Source organism: Psammomys obesus, unplaced genomic scaffold, assembly GCF_907164565.1.
Source record: "Psammomys obesus unplaced genomic scaffold, mPsaObe1.curated_primary_1811, whole genome shotgun sequence".
Taxonomy (NCBI): Eukaryota; Metazoa; Chordata; class Mammalia; order Rodentia; family Muridae; genus Psammomys; species Psammomys obesus.
In genome coordinates this window covers 4,785,039-4,805,411 of record NW_026586173.1, presented here as the reverse complement: position 1 = coordinate 4,805,411, position 20,373 = coordinate 4,785,039, and the positions used below count along the sequence as shown (strand labels likewise).

At 49.4% G+C, this 20,373-nt stretch overlaps 1 protein-coding gene across 1 annotated transcript; it reads left to right on the top strand.

Annotated features, from left to right (window-relative positions):
• The first annotated feature begins 762 nt into the window (after window positions 1–762).
• Window positions 763–19,836, top strand: Adamts8 (ADAM metallopeptidase with thrombospondin type 1 motif 8). Its single transcript, XM_055601380.1, has 9 exons — window positions 763–1,557; window positions 8,595–8,834; window positions 9,924–10,059; window positions 10,685–10,852; window positions 11,723–12,027; window positions 13,921–14,104; window positions 16,293–16,465; window positions 16,581–16,756; window positions 18,651–19,836. The coding sequence occupies exons 1-9, from the start codon at window positions 763–765 to the stop codon at window positions 19,219–19,221; spliced, it is 2,748 nt and encodes a 915-aa protein (XP_055457355.1). The 3' UTR covers window positions 19,222–19,836.
• Window positions 19,837–20,373: the final 537 nt, after the last annotated feature.

The window sequence follows — 20,373 nt, the reverse complement described above, 5'->3', positions numbered from 1 at the left end:
GGACAGCGTGGTTTCCGTGTGACTTTCCTGCTTCTCACTTGTGTTGTCCATTAAAGGCTCTGGAACCTTCTCCAAAAGCCTCTTTTAACACTGCCTGCTCTGTACAGTCATCTGAACACTGTCGCTGAGAACAGGGCAGTGTGTCTGTTCCCAGCACCTGGCTCTAGCACAAGTCCCCTCTAGGACTTGCCTTCAGGGGCTGTCCAGCATTACAGGAATTGGCGTGGGTCGTCCCGCAGAAAAGAGGAAAAAAGTTGTATTTGACACTTAATTACTTAACGGTGGGGAGGGACTCGCTAGCTCCTGATGGTTTTACATTTCATCCCTTTTTTTTTCCCCCTCCTCTCCCTCTTTTCTGTTTCTGTCTCTGACCCCAGGGGAGGGGAAACGGGAATAGTGAGAGATCAAAAATAAACCTCTTATGTCAAAGCCGGGAAGGAAGTATAAATATGAAGGGCTCGGCAGCCCACTCGGTGCTTCCCGGGGAAGGAGGCGACTGCACGGGACAGCGCGGAGGACGCGCGCTCGCGGTCCGGGGCGCCAGCTGCTCCAGCTCTGCTAGGTTGGCTGGCGGACGCCAGGAGGAGCGGGCTGCGCGAACCGGAGGGGCCGCCAGGGGACCGCCGCGCCTGCTGCCGCTGGCCGAGGCGGCCTCCCCGTCTGATTGATCATTTTTCCTGGAGAGAGCGGCCCGGCCGCCTCGGGCCACCAGCACCTGCCCGGCCTTCTTCCCTCTCCCGCTCTCCGCAGCCCTCCGCCCCCATGCTCCGAGACCCCACCGCCGCTCGGTGGCCGCCCCTCCTCCTGCCGCTGCCCCTGCTGCTGCTGCTGCTGCTGCCGCTACTGCAGCTGCCGCCGCCGCCACTCGTCTGTGGCGCCCCGGCGGGGCCGGGAACCGGGGCGCAGGCCTCGGAGCTGGTGGTGCCCACGCGGTTGCCGGGCAGCGCGAGCGAGCTCGCCTTCCACCTGTCCGCCTTCGGCCAGGGCTTCGTGCTGCGCCTGGTGCCCGACGCCAGCTTCCTGGCGCCCGAGTTCAAGATCGAGCGCCTGGGGGGCTCGAGCGCGGCGGCCGGGGGCGAGCCGGGGCTGCGCGGCTGCTTCTTCTCGGGCACGGTGAATGGGGAGCGGGAGTCGCTGGCGGCCGTGAGCCTGTGTCGCGGGCTGAGCGGTTCGTTCTTGCTGGCAGGCGAGGAGTTCACCATTCAGCCTCAGGGCGCTGGGGACTCCCTGGACCAGCCCCACCGCCTGCAGCGCTGGGGACCCGGGCAGCGCCGCCAAGACCCCGGGCTCGCAGCCGCGGAGGTCTTCCCCCTCCCTCGGAGACTGGAGTGGGAAGTGGAGATGGGTGAGGGGCAGGGACAGGAGAGGAGTCACAACAAGGAGGACAGGGAGCAGGACGAAGGGGGGTCGCGCAAAGACGCAGAAAACTCCCGCGAACTGCCCCCACCCTTCGGATCCAAAACTAGGAGCAGGAGGTTTGTGTCCGAGGCTCGCTTCGTGGAAACCCTGCTGGTGGCTGACGCGTCCATGGCCGCCTTCTATGGGACGGACCTGCAGGTAGGAGCCTTCCGCAGACTCTTACACTCCTTTGCTTACCCGATGACTTTCAATCCTTCCCTTCCCAGTGGGGGGGAAATCCCTCGCGCGTCCAAGCCCAACCCCGAAGGGGACTTTCTCCTTTCTGAGAAAGAGCAGTAACTCCATTAACTTCTGCCGTCCCTGCTTCCTACTTCCCGACCCCTTCCAGTTTACAGTAGAGGAGCTGGCTGTCTCTTTTGAGGTGGCATCCTGAGTCTCCCGCAGTCCCCAGGCACCTGCTTCTCCCAAAGGAAAACAGCACGTTGTGTTCAAAGAGCCCTGCCCTCCTAGTCCAGCTTCCTGCACCTCTTTACTGTCCGAGACTCTCTGAGACTCCCTAGTACAGGAAGCTGGGCTGGGACAAGGTGCCTGGGACTGTGTTTGGGTACAGAATTGAGGTTCCTGTAAGTAAAAGACTTTAGAGGGAACTGAACCTGGAAGGAGGCTGTCCAACTTCTGTACGCCCAGGTGGTTCTGATCAAGGGGCATGGGCTACCTTGCCAACCTGGCGCTCAGCCCCGGCAGAACTTGGCAATGCCAGCATCCAGCGCAAGAAGGAAGGAGAACAGAATTTCTGCCTGGAGGCTCAGCCCAGGAAACTGAACTTTCAGTGAGAAAGGGGAGGAACCAGGGCTAAAGGATGGACTTTTTCAGTTACTGTATTCGAAGAACCAGGGCTGGGCTTGGTCTGCCTGCCTCCTTACACCTCATACACCGCAGCCCAGAGTCAGCTTTCAACTGACCTAGGCAGAAAAACTTGAGGCCGGGACGCTATGGCTAGTAGCTGAACATTCCTTACTGCATGCGGTTGGTACTGACTCGGCAAGAAGTCTTCCCCAATCTGTCCCTACGAAGACAGGGCAAAGATCTTACCAGAAGGAGAAGGGGTAAGAGTCCCACTTCCTGGACATAGGGAACCGTAAATGTTAGCTCAGTAGAGAATACTGACCCGTTCAGAGATCAGTCAGGGATCCCAGCATCGACAGTGATCATGTCGTTGATCAGGGTCCCCATCCTAGCTAGACCCAACCCGTGCCTGGCTTTTTTCGGTTGTAGGCTGAGTGGGGCATGGGCATTACCTTTGCAGAATGGCCAGACAAAGAAACAGAGCCTACTGCTTCTCGTGTGATCTTTCCTACCCTCCCCGGATGATGATGATGTGCTTGATGAGAAAGTTCCAGTGAGAACCAGGTGGGGAGGGCTGTTCTATCCACTGCGCAGACCAGTTAAACCTGGAGCAGGATGTCCCTGAGTGCTCTTGTGGTGGCAGCTCTACTCAGAACACTGCAAACAGCTCTGAGCCATCGGCCCTCCTGAGGTTTGCTCTGTGCTGATGTCATATTTGATCCTCTGCCTACCCTAAGAGGAGGCACCAGCCACTTCTTCTGACCCCTTTCACCCCAGTAAGTATTGGAGATGCAGAGAAGGATGAGGAGAAGGCTTCCCAATTCACCGAGACCACTACATCTAGCTCCAGGCTTCTCCAGGAACAAACCAGAGCTAAAAAATTATATCTATTCCCCAACTGGACCAATCTCTGACATCTGCTTGATGCCCAAAATGTAGAAAGACCAACAAGAACATGGAGAAAATTCAGGACAAATCAGTTTTTAAGAACACAGAGCCAAAATGTCCTCCCTAGCACCTCTCTCAGCTCCTCATTTAAACACTGAGTTGTTAAACATTTCCTTCGAGGAGGTACTTGGCATCCCTAAAGTCCACAGCTGTCCATGCCCCAGAATTCTCGAGCTACTGAAGCAGGACATCTGGTTCTGTCCCAGGTTATGCTGGCTTCTGCCTGAGGTCCAGGCGTGTTGCTCATACAAGTTGGCTTTCACTGTGAAAAACAAGTCCTGGTACTTTGAGACCTGGCTGATTCAAAACTATCTCCTCCATGCCGAAGCCAGTCCTTAACATGTAACCTGCAAGGAGGCTCTGGGCAATTCATTCACACAGATGGGAGTCACTTTAGGGTGTCTTTGGGTCATGGGGGTGTTGGTGGTGATGATAAGAGTCCCTGATCCTTTAAGGTGCTTGGACAAGGTAATAGTTTCTTGTCTAGGCATCCGTGAGACTGCTTTCTGATGAGCCCAACTTCTGGATTGTTCCACTGCTCTCTGAGCATGTTCCATTATAGGTTTTACATGCATGACCTCAACAGAAATGCCTGTGAGAGAGCAAGAGGAAGAATATACAGCTCAGAGGGCTTGTAGCTTTCCTAAGGTCACACTGCTGACTGTGGCAAACTAGATTTGCCTCATAACCCGTTTCCTGATCCTAAGTCTAGCATTCTTTGTTGCTGTATCATACTGTATCTTCTCATGAAGAAGTTCCATGGTTCTGTTCACTCTCTAATGGCTGTCTATATTGTGACATGCTCCTTAAATCCAGGAGTCTCAAGATGCCCCATCAAAGTGCCAAGTCCCATTCAGAAGCTTTGCCTTCAAAGATTCAAGAAAGAATTGGCTATGATCCAGACTAGTGTCATTGCTAAGTGACAACGACATTTATCAGAACTCAGAACTCAGCAAGTGAGTTCACTTAATCCCTCCACCTACTTATCTGGCTGCAGAGTTAAGGGCTCATCATAAGGCAGCCTCAGAGATGCTTAGATCAGAACGCATTACCTTGTCCAAATGCCTGTTCTTCCTTAAAGGACTAGGGCTCTTCTTACCATCAACACCCCATTACCCAATTTACCCCAAAGTGACTTCTATCTGTATGAATGAATTGCCAAGAACCTCCTTGCAGGTTTCGTATTAAGGACTGACTTCTGTATGAAGGGGGTGGCTTTGAATTAGCCAAGTCTCAAAGTACCGGGACTCGCTGGTTTTCTCAGAGAAAATCAACTTGTGTGAACACACCTGGTCCTCCTTCAAAACACTCAGGAATTCTGGAGCCTTGGACAGCTGTGGTTTCTGTCAGAGTTGTGACAAAGGGAGCTTTCTGAAAAGAGGGACCACCTCAGGAGAGTCCATTAACTTTGTGTACATCTCAGACGCTACTAAGTGTCCCCTGGGTGGACTTGGAGCAGAACAGAGTCCCAGCAGTAAGCGGTTCTCCTTTCCCAGAGCAAAAGGGAGCATTCCCAGGTGCAAGGATCCTGGGAGCTGATTCCAGGCAGAGACTGTCACGTCATCTCATTTACTTACCTCTACCTTCTGTGGTGAATGTTCCCCACAGGCCCTAGGGCTATAGCTATCCTATACCCTGGTTTGCCCAGAGGAATCTCTGCCTGATAGCATCAATATAAAGAGTGTCATCTTTTGCTGTCGTAGTGTGCTGGTTTGGATGATACGCAGGTACAAGCTTCATCAGCTCTGTAGTTATGTCAATTTTCATGGGTATAAAACTGTTACGTTCTATTAATTATGTTCAGCCTACCTTCCAAACACTGGGTCCTTTCCAGCTCTTGTATCTTCTGCAGCCAGAATGACCAAAGAGACTATTTCCCCCCAAAAATGTCCAAATATCAAACATTGTATGTGTGTAGATCGTGGCAGGGCAGCCTGGCTTGCTTATTTGCTTGCTTTGAGTTTTGTTTTCCTTGTAGCCGCCAAGACTGATGGTAGTGTGGCCAGGAACATAGACTTAGGAGGAAAATAGAAGTAACTGAGAATTCCTAGGCAAGTATCTATCTCTCTGTACCTTGATTTCTTCACCCAAGTCCTAAGATTGTCTTGAGAATGTAACAAAACATGAAGCACATCTGAGCCGGGGCATGGTAGACAGTTGATGCTCAGCAAGACATAGCTATTCCTAGAGTTGCCATGCCCTTAGTGGTTGAAAGCATTTGTCAGACTGGGCATAACGGTGTGGCTACACATCGCTGGAATGCTAGCTACTGCTTTTCAGCTTTGCTGTCCTACATGGCAGAGAAACCATCTTTGCAGATTGCCTCAGCTCTGAATGTCTATAGTCGGTCAGGAAGTTCTGAATAAGGGTAGCTTTTGCAGCAGCAACACCTCTTGCTGTTCAGGAAACAAGGTGTGATAAAGGATGGCTATGTGAATCTTGCTCTTCCCTCTCCCTCTGCTTCTCTCGTTCCTCCTTACAGCACTATCCTAGGCCCTAGAGTCATACCAGGAAGGCAGATAAGAATAGCATATGTGGACATACATTACCATTCTTCTGATGTCCCCAGGTGTGCCACACAGTACTTAGTACCTACTGTGCGAGAGCAGATAAGGAAAGTACTACAGGTGACATTGTAGCCAGGATGAAGAGCCACTGGTAGTGCATTTTGCCAAAGCTCAGCCTCCTCAAGGATCCCAAAAGTAGGCTTTGATTGCCACAGAAGCATCCAAGATCCTAGGGAAGGAAGTCCTTACTTGTAGCTCAAAGAATTCTGGGTGTACTGATGAAGAAGACCTCAGAAAAGAATGCCACTTTTACCTAAGAAAAGTTAAGTTGTTTGATGCACCTTGACCATAGTATTCATGGGCTTCGATCACTCTGGCATAGTTCTGGAGGTTGCCTGCCAAACAACAGGGTCCTCAGTCAGTAGGGGAGAATCTCGTTCCCACTCCCATTTAGCTCACAGTTTGTACTTGTGTGGTAAGCAGAGAGGTATAAATAGACACCAGGTGGCAGAGCAAGGGAGCCATTTGACCTTTTCCTTGACTGGCACCTGGGCCTGCTCCCTGTATCTCTAAGTCAGGTCCATCCTTCAGGACCTAGAGAACAGATGGGGAGTCAGAAGCATACAGACTCCAGCCATACCTACCCCATGCTTAGCAACCCTTGTCCCTGGAGAACTGAGATGTGTCTAGAAGACCTAGCTGGACATGGAAGATAGTGGAGATGACCTGCTTCTCAGTAAGACAAGGACTGGAGGTTCTGAAAAGAGCACTGAACCATGAAATCTTTGTGACCCTCCACTATGCAGATTACCTTCTGAGATCGTCAGTGACAGAGAAGAACTTAAAATGTCTTCATAGCCTTCAGCAGTCTCGCCTGACTGCTGTTCAATATGTGGAGAAAAGGATCTCATAAATTCTCTATACTGTCCATAAATTCCTCCACGTAGCCCTTTGCCTCTTCTCTGAGGAACTAGTGAACTATCTGTCACTCTGCCTAAATCTGGTTTGGTGTGATCAGCTTGTGTATACAGACCATTCTCAGACCCTGAAATCTTCTAGTTCCTCACAACCTCGGTTGAACGTCTAGAAATCAGCATCTTGCCCTCATACTGTTTTGAAGAGACTTCATCTTCCCTAGTATTCAGATCACTGAACTGGAACTCAACAGGAAGAAATCCCGGAAGAATAGCTGCAGACTTCTCCAGAAGAGATTCCCAGGGGTTGGTCCAGTCAGATCCTAGCCTCATTAGACAGACCAGGAGACTGTCTGTCCTCCCTCAAGAAACAGTGAAGATCTGGCCAGGGACTTGTCTCTCAAGCTACCATTCCTCAGGGCTCACCCCCAGTTGCATAATGATGTGATTGCATTTTTCCCCTCAGCAATCCAACTCACAGAACAAATGCCAAGTTGCAGCTTTGCTGATAAGATGTTTACACCAGCCTAAACAAGCTGGAGTGCATGGCATACTAAGTAACCTGAGCTCAGAAACCTGCCAGCCCATTTGTGGGAGTAACGAAACATCTGGTCTATTGCTGGCAGGACGAACAGACAGGTCCCATTCACACATAATGAAACGCATCTGGAACTCCCACACATGGCCTTCCTCAATGGAATGTCCCCTCCATAGCCTTTCCTCCTCTTCTACTCCCACCTCTTAGGCCACAGGAGAACAGAGAGAGAAGCGGAGGGAGGTGAAGCTTCAGGAAGCAAAAAAAGGCAAAGCACGCAAGCAACTGCTCAGCTGGCCACACCATGGGCTCAAGGCATGCCAGCTTGTCACCCTTTGTCTCTGCCTCTGAAAAATAAGCCATGAGGTCCCTGAGGCAGGACAACAAGCTCCCATCTGGCCTCCCCTCAAAGCCTTGGAATCCAGCAAGAGAGCAGTTGGCAGTTCAAGGATAGGCCAGAGGCCAACTAATGACGTAGTTGCATAGGCTCTTCAGTTGGCCTGGGTGGAACTGCGAGCAGGTGGGATCCTCTGCATGTGGGTCTCATTAGGCCCTCTGGCTTCTCTCAAGCCTCAAGGAGACGTGCATAAATACTGGGGGTGGGGACACTGTTCAGGCAGAAACCAGAAGACTGAACTCTGGGGAACTCTAGAAAGGAATGTGGAACCTCGGACACACACCTGGGCTGGCATCTTGGCTTTAATAGTAGCGTGATCTTCAAGAACTTACCGAACTTGAATAACTCTCTCATTCAGAAGCAGAATGTCAGTGGCCTGCTGCTGTGAGAAGTTAATGAGTTGATGTATCAACGCGCCGCCACCAGTGGCTACTGCAGAGTAGCTGTTGCTAATTGTTAGAGCAAAGTTTTCAGAGTTAATGGTTCCCATGCTAAAAAGTAGATGTTATCCCGGTGAACATCGGGAAAATGCTCAGACAGATTCTAAGAGGGAAATTCCATTCACTGTGAGTCCTCAATTATTGCTTCTGGAGTGATGCCAGGCAAGACGGGTTCCCTGGCAAGGAACCAGTTGGTGTTCCGGGCAGTCAGGATAAGCCATCCAACCCAAGAGAACTTTTTATTTGCAGTTCAAATATATACAGCTTTTGATGCATTGGAAATGTTGTTGGTGCAATGGAAGAGCTGTCTGTGTAGAATTTAATTAATTCCTAGGAAGTGGGTCACACATGAGCTGGTCTGGATGTTAAATGAGTAAGTTTTGTGATCACACGGGTCCAGGTTCAGATGATGGTTCATTGGGCTTGTAATCTTGGACAAGCCATGAAGGCTTGGTCATCTTCTCTGTGGAAACAACACCAAGTCCTCAAATGTCTTGATGCTACTCCTCCTGGGGTGCTACACAGCTAAAGCTCAGTCCAGAGCCCAGCATGTGTGAGATAAGTGTCTCCTAACAAGAGGTGGTAGGAGAGGACAGCCAAAGCCATGAAAGTGATAGTGTTCTTCCGCTGTCCCCTCCTCCCCGGTAGAACCACATCCTCACAGTGATGTCAATGGCAGCCCGACTCTACAAGCACCCGAGCATCCGGAACTCCATCAACCTCGTGGTGGTGAAAGTGCTGATAGTGGAAGAGGAAGGATGGGGCCCGGAGGTGTCGGATAACGGAGGTCTCACACTGCGCAACTTCTGTGGCTGGCAGCGGCGCTTCAACAAGCCCAGCGACCGCCACCCAGAGCACTACGACACCGCCATTTTGTTCACCAGACAGGTGTGTGGGCTGGGAAAAGCCCAGGGACTCTGAAAGCCCAGAAAGATGGGAGATGGGATGGACAGATCAAAGGGAGGGCTTTTGAGGCCTTTCCAAACATGGGAACTGTCTCCCTGCTGGCCCCAGCTGGACTTTGGAGGCCTCTTGCTGGAATGATGAGGAGGTCATGAGGACAAGTGTGAGACCGTTGCAAGGGGAGAAGAATCTAATAAGGGCTCTTTTCCAAAAGTTTGTGACCAGCTGTCTGCTGAGGTCATATCAAGAGGAGACAGACTCAGGCAACCCCGAGAGAGGTCTGGAAATGGAAAGGGGAAGGGAGTTCTGTCTTCAGTCTGGTTAGTCATTGAGATGGTAACCTGGAGTTTTCACATGGGAGGATGGCTGTGGTGACTTAAACAGCTTCCCTGAAGGCCCGTGAACCCAGTCATGTGTGCCAGGCCAAGGCCATCTGTCCTTACAAGAGCCACAGGTGGAAATGAAATGCTGTTCTATCGGATTTTGCAACTGAGGTAACTGAGGCACCAAGAGGCCATAGAGCAGGAAGGAGTAATGCTCAAGTTAAGCCCAAGCCTTCTTACTGTAGAGCTAGACTTTGAGCAATTGTGAAGATCTACCTCTCAAAGCAGGCCTTGGGAGTCCCAGGCAGACCAACTATCACTCAGTGGCCCCCTCCTGCTGCCACACGAGTGTGTGTGTGTATATAGATATAGATATATACTTGCATGAGTGAGCACCTGCACGAATGCAGGGACACATAGCCATACACACACATGCACATGTGGTCTTGGTGTGGATGTTGGTGCTGTTTGAATGATATGTTTCTTGAGCTCCTCTCTAGTTTAGAAAAAACAAGGATAGGTGAACTAACTGTCACAACCAAGACAGAAAGCCCAAGGAGTCAGGACAATGAGGTGGAATGTCTAGATTGTAAACTCTACTGATTATCCCATTCTTTTTTAAACACTTTGGAAGGCTCAGTAATGCTTCCACCATCAGGTGCCTCTCAGAAGGCTGACTGGCGCAGGGGGCACTTACTCCTGGTCTCCGTGCCTAGCCCTGTAACCTAGCATGCTCTCTTCACCAAAACAGAACTTCTGCGGGAAGGGGGAGCAGTGCGACACCCTGGGAATGGCAGACGTTGGCACCATCTGCGACCCCAACAAGAGCTGTTCAGTCATCAAAGATGAGGGACTGCAGGCAGCCTACACCCTGGCCCATGAGCTAGGTAAGTCTTGTCATGGCAGGGTTTGCTTCAGACATCAGCAGAAGCTGCCTCCTTTAAGTATACAGCTGCTTGTATTCTGAGAAGGAGGCAGCCTCACATGTAGCCATTGACCAAGTAGTTCTATATAGATAGATGTTATACTTGACATTACTGACTCCACTCCTACTCTGAGCATAAAACAAGGTGCTAGATTGGTGTCCTGCACCATCAGCAGCATTACCCAGAGAATGCCAAAACATGGAGGAAGTGTTCGGTTACTGTGATGATGTAAGTAAGCTAAGTATTCAGGCTTTATGGGAAGATGGATTATGAAGAGAGAGCCATGTTAGACAGCCAACAGTGAAAGTGAATTGAGATCCTTTTTGGTCAAAAAATGAAAGATCTCAGTGGTCCTCAGTTCTCTGAAAAGAATTCCTGGAAGTAGGATGCTGAGAGTAAGACCTAAAATGAAAGTGTTCGGGGGGGGGGGGGGCCCTGTGTGGCCAATGAGGAGATGGTAACAGGAAAGGATTCCTGAACCCATCAACACTGCTGGTCACATAGGGAACATATGGGCAGGACAGGGCACCTGAAGGTGGGCAGCTAGAATGAACCACACCTCTCTGCTCCTCTCACCCACAACCAGGGCACGTTCTCAGCATGCCCCATGATGATTCTAAGCCCTGTGCGAGGCTGTTTGGACCCATGGGCAAGTACCACATGATGGCGCCATTCTTCATCCACGTGAACAAGACGCTACCCTGGTCTCCCTGCAGTGCTGTATACCTCACAGAGCTTCTGGATGATGGTCACGGTATGCCTCACTCAGCTCCCCACCCCCACCCCCGCCCATCTTCTAGAGAGCCTCTTTCATGGCTGTTGGCACCTGCTCTGCCTTGGGGACTCTCTGCAGCTGTGCTTTCTCACAAAGCTTATAGGGTGGGGAGAGACTTCAGAGGCATGTCATTCTAGAAAGGCATGCTAAGCATCTTCCCAGAATGCTCGTCCTTGTCCTCATCTTCCCATAGCCCAAGCTCTGGGCTAACTTAGATTTATTCACTCCAAAACAGAAGGAATTACTCTGAGAAGGTTGTCTAGAAGTGGTGAGTTTAAGCAGAATGTGAAAGAATAGAAGACTGTTTGTAGTTTGAAAGAGCAAAGAAGAGAATGTTCCAGGCTGGAGATGACAAAAAGAGTGTGGCAGGTCACAAGATAGCAAGAACATAGGGCAGGGGTGCCTGGATAAAGAATTTTAGACTGTTGAACAGAGCAGTATTCTAGATTCTTCTAAAGGAGGCGGGGATACAGCCGATGTGAAAATAGCAGACTGCACAAATGTCAGTACTCAGGCTTTATTTGCATGTCAGGGTTCTTAAGCTTTAAGTGGGATGTGCAGTCGCTAGATGCATAGTGAGTGTCACAGGGAATGTACCTGACATGTTCTGGACAGCAAAAGAAAACTCATCCTGCAGAAACCTTTGCTACAGTTGCCCAGAATTAAACAAGTTCCATGTACGTGGTTGGATGTTGGTGACATTTAGATCAAAGATGAAGAAACCAGTATGCCTAGATACTAAAGTACATCATTCAGAACTGGAGCTTAGTGTAGGAGCTCAGAAGACCATGCAGAGCTGAGGGCAAGGCCCTCCCCTTGTTCTGACTCAACTGTTTTCTCTGTTCTCAGGAGATTGTCTCCTGGATGCCCCCACCTCGGTCCTTCCCCTCCCTACAGGGCTCCCAGGCCACAGCACCCTCTATGAGCTGGACCAGCAGTGCAAGCAGATCTTTGGGCCTGACTTCCGCCACTGCCCCAACACCTCTGTGGAAGACATCTGCATGCAGCTCTGGTGCCGTCATCAAGATAGTGATGAGCCCATTTGCCACACAAAGAATGGCAGTCTGCTCTGGGCTGATGGTACACCCTGTGGCCCCGAGCGCCTATGCCTGGATGGCAGCTGTGTGCTTAAGGAGGAAGTGGAGAATCCCAAGGTGAGGAAAATAGATAGGAGATAAAGGGAGGAGAGGAAAGCTGGAGGGAGATGAAAAGGCTGTATATGTGAGAGTCAGGAGCTAAGATACTCCAGGCCAAGCTGCAAGTGTTACTTATCAGAAAAATCAGTTGTCCTTCAAGAAAACAAATGGCAATTACCCCCACATTGAGGTTTGCTCATGTCAAGGGGATGTTGCCATTGCTTCATGGAGTTTATCATCTCCTTTTTGGTGCTGTTTTGTAGCTAATTTGAGAACTTACACAGATTAGTGAAAGTGTGAAGACCAGAAAGTGGGCACTCAACAAATGAGAGCCTAGAGGACTCTACTATAAATAGAGAGTGACATGGAATAGGAACATTTCATCAAGGACTGAGTATTCATAGCCTACCATGTTTAAGCTGAGCGCCTTAGTAGAAATCAGAGAATACGCGCAATGGTAAGAATGTCAAACTCCAATAGAGAAGGGATCCGAGTGGCCTGTGTCCAGAAGGAGAAAGCTTGGCCCAGTACAGAGGAAACTTGTGTGAAAAACCCAGGCAGCGCCAGCGAGGGTTTTCAGCGGTTCACTTATTCTCCCTGCTCTTAATACATCCAAACAGCAAGGCTGATCACATTTCTCTTACTGCAAGTCATGGAGCCTTCGTGATGAAATACCATCCGATGAGTTTCACAGCCTGGGCCCTGCCCAGAACTGAATCGCCACGGTGGCCCGAGCACGTTCCAAGGGCTGTCCTTGGTGGCATGCTCTTGTGCTAAGCTTGGGAGACTTCCTGGGCTGTGGGAGCCACACACTCCCATCTGAAGACTGGGCTGGCTCAGCATTCATGGCTTCCAGCTCAGCCACTTCCTGTTATCCCCATTCATTCTCTCCTCTTGGTGTTGAGAGAAGAGGAGAACCACCCATCTCAGAGGCAGGACCAAGCAAGCTTCGAGAGTGACATAAAACAGTCGGGAGATCATCTGTCCTTAAAGAGAAAAGGCAGGATTGGAAACTGACTTTCGTGTGCTGTGCCATGCCTCTGACAAGGGAAAGCACCGCTGCTGTAGGATGGTGTATTTGGAGGATACTATGAAAACCACAGGAGTGGTCTCTTTCTGGGCAGTGGTACATTTTGTTAGCTTGCTTTCTTTCTTTTTTCCTGTATTTATTTTTACAGTCTTCTGTTTTCATTTTTATATGAGCAAAGTGTTGCTTTAGTAATAGAAAAAAATTAATTTAGAACCCTTGATGGAGCTATTGAAGGAAAGGCTTTTTTTTTTTCTCATAAGTCAGTTGTAAACTTGGAAGTGCTTCTGCTTGTTGCCTCAGCGCGGCCCTAACCCTCGAACCAGTAGTCAATAGAATTGTGGCAAGACTTCTCAGTAGCCATTTCTTTAGACCAGGGTTTCTCAGCCTTGGCGCTATGACAGTTGGAGCTGGGAAAGGCTTTGGGGGAATTGCGCACTATTGGTTATTTAGAAAAATTGTTGTCTTGATCTGCTAAATGCTAGTGACATATATCCTCCCCAGATGAGGCAACTACAATGACCCTAGACTCCTCCCATTGAGAACAACATGGACACCTATTGCCCCTGACCCAAACTTATCCCTCATACTTTCCCTCACACTGATTCAGCAGATACTATGTTGAGCACCTGGCTAGGGTAAGATACTGTTTCATATACATGGGGCAGTCACTGCAAACAAACCTAGCACAGCCTCCGTGCTCACTAAGCTGCATCCAAGGAAGCCACACTATCATTAAACAGGCAGTTGAAATCACTTACAGAACTCCATACGCTCAGAAGAGAATAACTAGACGAGGAAGTCAGACCCACAGCCACCAGGTAGCATAAACAAATGAAATCTGCTCCCCTCTGGTCCTGATGCAGTGGCATTATGTGTTGCAGGCTGTGGTAGATGGAGACTGGGGTCCATGGGGACCCTGGGGAGAATGTTCTCGCACCTGTGGAGGAGGAATACAGTTTTCGAACCGTGAGTGTGACAATCCAGTGCCTCAGAATGGAGGAAGATTTTGCCTGGGTGAGAGAGTCAAGTACCAATCATGCAACACAGAGGAGTGTCCACCAAATGGTAATTACCTGCCGGAAGAGCTGATGATGTAGGTGCAACAGGTCCCAAGAGGAGGGGAGGGAAGTCTCCTCAGGTGCAGAGTTGAGCCCTGGTCCTGATTCTCATGGCCTCTGCAGGGCACCAAGCTTGAGAACAGTCCTCAAGTGCCCAGGACTGCTCTTACTTTAGGGAGAGGTTGGTGATGTCAAAGAAGGGACCAGGACCTTTGTCCTGGTCTTCTGAGCTGTAGAGAGACAAGGCATGTCACTGCCAACCAAATCTGTCTGGGAGGGACCTTTGAGGAGGGGTTGTGTGGAGGGTAATAATCCTCTCAGAGGCATCTGAACCCTTCTCTCCATGCAGATGGCAGCCTTTTTCAAAGCAAGTGTCAAAGCCAAACCTCCAAGGTCTCTCCAGCCAGCATTCAGCCCAGGCAGGAGGGAGGGTTTCTGAGTGTGATTGATTCCCGGGCAGCACATTCCTTCTGAGAAGAGCTGCCCATCTTCCCGTGGGGCCATGGCAACAGCCTGACAGAGCCTTCCCCAGAAGGAGAACTACCTCTGCCTCCCCTTGCTCATTCCTATCACCTAGGTCATGCTAGAAAGCACACACACAAACTCAAAGGTGGAAAGGGGCAGTAGCCAACTTAGTAAAGGGAATCAGAAAAAAAAAAAATTGCCACCATCTACTCCAGTGCCAGTCTGGGCAGCTCCAGGAAGTGTTGGCAATGTGAAAAGACAAGGGAAGCTTTAGGAGAAATTCCCCCAACTGCCAAGATGCCCTGGCATTGGGCTGGGTGCCTAATAGGAAAATCTGTGCACTCTGCAGTTTTGCTAAACAGGGAGGATCGGTGATGGTATGCGCTCTAGAAATTTCTTTCTGGTACTAATGAGAGTTGTCAAGGTAGGCCTGGATGATAGGTGACATTATAACTTCACATTCACGGAGACCAACCATTTCTATCTAGCGTCAGCCAGAGCCTCTGTGTCCATAGCTATAATAGATAAAGAAGATACAGATGCACAAGCATGGTCTCTGTTCTTTGCAATGCAGCTAATGATAAATTCTTTTACACAGGAATTGACTCTTAAGCTGTAAAGCAGCAACCCTGAGCTTCTGAGGAATTCAGGACAGGAAGCCTAGAGAGTTTAGGCCAAGCAAGGCTAGTGAGACAGGAGGTTATGTGCCAGCATGCAGCAGGTATGAGAAACACTATCATTTGCTCAGGTGGAGCCAATCAGAAGTTGCAGCGTGTCAAAGCCAGACCACAAAGGTCCGTAAAGCCTGAAACATAAAGCATATGTGGATTGTCCATGACACAACTATCTTATCAGGTCACCCTGATGGGGTTCCAGTTACAGCCAGGACCCCTTCGGCAGGATGGGCTCACAAACTCAACACTGCACATCTGTGTTTAGAAGTCTCCAGCCATTCAGATGCTAGGGTGGAGATGCGTGATAGGAAAGGCAGGCTTCATTCAGGATTCATTCAAGACACTCACTTCTGAAGGGTCTGAAGGCTGTGCACACATGCCTTCATGTGTGAGCACTGGAGAGGATCCCGGGAGGCTGAGAACTCATGCCCCAAAGGATGGCGTGAGGCCTGGGCTTGGGATTATGAGAGTTATAGGCAGGCATTTGAAATCACAGGTTTTCCTGAATTCAGCAGAAGACGTCATTGCTAGATTAGAAATAGTCCAGAGAGAGGTTCAGATGTTCAGGGTGCTGGGTGCCAGTCTCATTCTAAAGCATAATAACAAATGCCAAATCAAACCAATGATCAGATTTGGGGGTAATTATAGTACCTGCAGGTGGAGCTCTCCCTAAGATATTCAGAATTATAGAAAGTGGCAAGACCGGGGCTAGAAATATCACGAGTCTGCCACGAGTCTGTTGTTACTAGGGAAATCAGCATAAAGTATAATTAGCGGAGTCCTGAAAATGGAGCTCTGTGTCAATCATGCATCCTCGGCTGGAAAGGATACTGGTACCAGAAAACCCAATGTGAGTCTGGATGGCTCCTTTCCTTGGACCTTCGGGAAAGGGTCACCCATCCCCATCCAGGTGTGTCTAGAAACAATGGGCTTGCGCCTGTGTCCTTGGGATGAGTCTGAAGCCTAAAGAAAGACAGAAACCCTGGATTCAGATTTTTCACTACCAGAGTCCTTAAGCAGGTATCTTGCCTCTGTGCCATTCCTTACTCTTCTCAGGAAAAAGCTTCAGGGAGCAGCAGTGTGAGAAATATAATGCCTACAACCACACTGACCTGGATGGGAATTTCCTGCAGTGGGTCCCCAAATATTCAGGAGTGTCTCCCCGAGACCGATGCAAGCTGTTCTGCAGAGCCCGGGGGAGGAGTGAGTTCAAAGTGTTTGAAGCCAAGGTAAGAATCTCCTGGATTCAGACGGGGATGGGAGGACAGGCACGTATTGCCGCGCCCACCTGCAGATGGCTTCTGTGTGCCAGCCACATGCCCTCCCTTACCTCTCCCTTCCCAGGTGATCGACGGCACTCTGTGTGGGCCGGATACTCTGTCCATCTGCGTCCGGGGACAATGCGTTAAGGCTGGCTGTGACCACGTGGTGAACTCACCTAAGAAGCTCGACAAATGTGGGGTGTGTGGAGGCAAAGGCACTGCCTGTAGGAAGGTCTCCGGCTCTTTCACCCCCTTCAGGTGGGTCTCCTAGAGGTTGGACCCAGACAGAGGAACATAAAGGGCCTTGGGCACTGATGGCCTCGAGCTTAAATTACAGCTGCTAGCTAATAGTTGTGTAGCTAGATGGGGGATCTTATAAATACCTCAAGACTCCATTTCTCTACAGAACGTCAGTGGAGGTCTCTTCTGGTGGTCAATGTCAGGATTTCATGAGGTGGGAAATATAGAGCATGTGGAACAGGATCTAGCTATGGAGAGGATGGGACCAGGGCAGCCGTTATTTTATTAGAGCTGGAGGCCACATGGATGGGAATGTGTCAGCTCTGAGTCAGTTAGCAGGAGAGCAACTCTGAGTAACACAGGAGTCACCACAAAATGGCTCCCTAAGGGCTGTTACGGAGACCCTCAGGCCAGTGAAGCCTGTCTTTCCGTGACTAAATCTTCATCAGAGAAGAGGCCACAACCCAGGAGCTCAGCAGCCTTATCATCTAAGGACTTGGGGCTTTTCACATCCAAGCACCCCATATACATTAGAGCTCCCGGAGAATTCCAAAGCATTTTCATTCTATTGGGCAAGGCCAAAACTACATGAGGATTGAGGAACTGAGACAGGAAAGATTCATGGGCTCTGCTAAGGTCACACTGAGTTAGTGATAGACAGAAAGAGACCTTGGGTTTCTTCTCTTTTTCCCTTCCTCCTGCTGTGCTAGAGATTAAACCAAGGGCATCTCTGCATGCCAGGTCAGGTTCTTTAAGTACCAGGTAATTGTTTGTTTTCCACTGTGTCTTGCACTTTCTAGAGAATCCGGGAGACTAAGGTCAAGGCCAAGGGTTTCCTTTGTCACTCTGGTATCAAGTACACTCATGTGACTTTCTAGTGTTCAAGCCTTCCATCCAGTCCTCCTAGTACCTCAGAGTTTTTGTCTCCTGACTAGTCAAAGACCCCTCCATTCTCCATATTCCTCCTCTCTCTCCTTTCCTTCCTTTCTCCTTCACTCCCTCCCTGTTCACCTATCTTCTCATTTCTATGTACATATGGTAGTATGTTATGGTAGTGCCTATCTCAAAAAGATAGAACCATAAAATGAAAGTATTTTTAAATTTAAGCTCAAAATAAGTAAGGACAAAACCATATGCTCTCAGACCATGGGTCCCTTGGCCCCTTTCTTCTAGGTCCTTGACATACGGCCTTGAACACTTTCCCTAGCCTTAGACTGGCCCCCACTGGACATACAGAACGAAGAGTACAGAATCCATCTGATGTCTTTCCTCAATAGTTTATGCAAACCCTGTATAACCCAGATTCCCATAGAAGGGCAAGGAACCATGCCCCATGTCTACAGTTGCCTGGAAGTATTTTCCCTGAAAGTATCCCTAAAAATCATGGTGCTCATAGTGTCTGGGCACACCTAAGAGGTAGCTTGAAACAAGTTTTATCCATAGTATCAAATATTAGATGCAGCTTGACTCCATCCTGGCTGGGTTTTGACATGAGTGAACGGGGTCATTTTTTTTTTCACGTGAGTTTGAGCTCTAGGTCTAGAGATAGCCAAACCCACTTTTACCACTGCAAGACAGCAAATGAATTTGAGTTCTCACCTGAGCCAAGGAAGGGCCAGGTTACCTGCACTTTTCTCCTAGGCTCTCCTGTGTTGCTGTCTAGAGCTGCACATCTAACTGCCTCGGTGTCTACTGTAGATTTACCAGATGAAGCAAAAACCCATGGAAAGCCCAGTGCCCAAGATAATTCTATCTGCTTTGACATCAAATTAATTAGAACTTTGAGGCAATCACTTGATTATCTGCTAGTTGTTTTTTGTCTGTTCACACCCCCAGTCACCTGAGGGACCCATCTCCATTTCTAAGCTGGGAAGCCACCAGCCCTAACAGAGTTTTTCTATCTCTATCATAGTTATGGCTACAATGACATTGTCACCATCCCAGCTGGTGCCACAAACATTGATGTTAAACAACGGAGCCACCCAGGGGTCCGGAATGATGGCAGTTATTTGGCACTGAAGACAGCCAGTGGGCAGTACCTGCTCAATGGCAACCTGGCCATCTCTGCCATAGAGCAAGACATCTTGATGAAGGGGACCATCCTAAAGTACAGTGGTTCCATGGCTACCCTGGAACGGCTGCAGAGCTTCCAGGCCCTACCTGAGCCTCTGACAGTACAGCTCCTGACTGTGTCTGGTGAGGACTTTCCCCCAAAAGTCAGATACACCTTCTTTGTTCCCAATGACATGGACTTCAGCACACAGAATAGCAAAGAAAGAGCAACTACCAACATTATCCAGTCATTGCCCTATGCAGAGTGGGTGCTGGGGGACTGGTCTGAATGCCCTAGCACCTGTGGAGGTGGCTGGCAGCGGCGGACTGTGGAATGTAGGGACCCCTCAGGTCAGGCCTCTGACACCTGTGATGAGGCTCTGAAACCCGAGGATGCCAAGCCCTGTGGAAGCCAGCCATGTCCCCTGTGATCCCCTTGGTGGAAATGTCTTAGGCTTATGGACTTGAGCTACTGGGATATAGACAAGGGTCCTCTCTAAGGTGATACTACATATCAAGACGGTATGGCCCTTCCAGGCCTCCTGCCACTGCAACCCTTTGGGTACTGCCTGATTCGTAAGGAAGAGGAGAGTATGAGGGTGATGGATCCTAAAGCTGGCTGTCTAGTGGACTGGACCTTGCTTATGTTCAAGTAGAGGGTATAGATTAAAAGGTAAAAGTGCATTTATTGATCCAAATGGGAGATTTCAGAGCCAGCCTCTTTGCAAAGGACTAGCAAAGTTAAAGGGAAAAGAAGAAATTTGTTCTATTTGATTTCCCCAATAATCAATCTACCTCACAGCGGGGGGAAAATCAGTGTATGGGAGGTATGAGGCCAGGCATTGGGACGGTGAATGTCAAAGCAAGGTCCAGCACCATCTCGAGCTATCTTCAGATGGATGTCTTCGGTGTGGAAATCCATTGTCTCAAGGGCGGTGGTGTCCATCACAGGGTTGTAGAGAGCCACTTGTTCTCAGGCTTTCACCTGCTGGGCGGACCCAATTCAGTATTTATACAAATATGTCTCTGAACTAAAGTGTGACCTTACGCCAATGAAATTGTCTAGTCTGGTTCATTACTTCTTTGGAAAGAGCAGAGACCCAGCTCCCAAAGACAATGGCTAACACTAGCTTACCTGAGGCGCACACTGGGCAGCTGCCATCTTCCCTGGTCTCTGATTGGCTGCTTAATCCAGCTCATGCAAGCAGCTGTTCACCTGTGTGACCCACAACAGTGGTTCTCAAACCCCAGTGCCTTGTAGAGGGTTAAGTTCAACATAAAGGCTGAGCAGACTATGGATCTACATTCCCAACAAACCACCAGGTGGTACAGAAGGCTGCTGTTTTAGAGACTGCATTTCAAGAACCCAGCGATAGAGAAAATTCCAACCTATAGGTTATGGTAGCTTTCAGTACCTCTGGGATCTCTTTTTTTTTTTTTTAATTTTGTTCATTTTTCTCTTTTTGTTTCTTTTTGACAGAGGGAGGATCTCATGTAGTCCAGGCTGACCTCAAACTCTCTATGTCAAGAGTGGTCTTGAACTTCTGATCCTCCTATCTACACCTCCCAAGTGCTGAAATTAT

Excerpts from the sequence above, each read along its gene's own strand:
- Adamts8 (XM_055601380.1), top strand. The coding sequence starts at position 763 with ATGCTCCGAGACCCCACCGCCGCTCGGTGGCCGCCCCTCCTCCTGCCG. Across the intron at positions 1,558-8,594 it reads TCTATGGGACGGACCTGCAG|AACCACATCCTCACAGTGAT; the intron begins GTAGGAGCCTTC and ends CCTCCCCGGTAG. Across the intron at positions 10,060-10,684 it reads CACCCTGGCCCATGAGCTAG|GGCACGTTCTCAGCATGCCC; the intron begins GTAAGTCTTGTC and ends ACCCACAACCAG.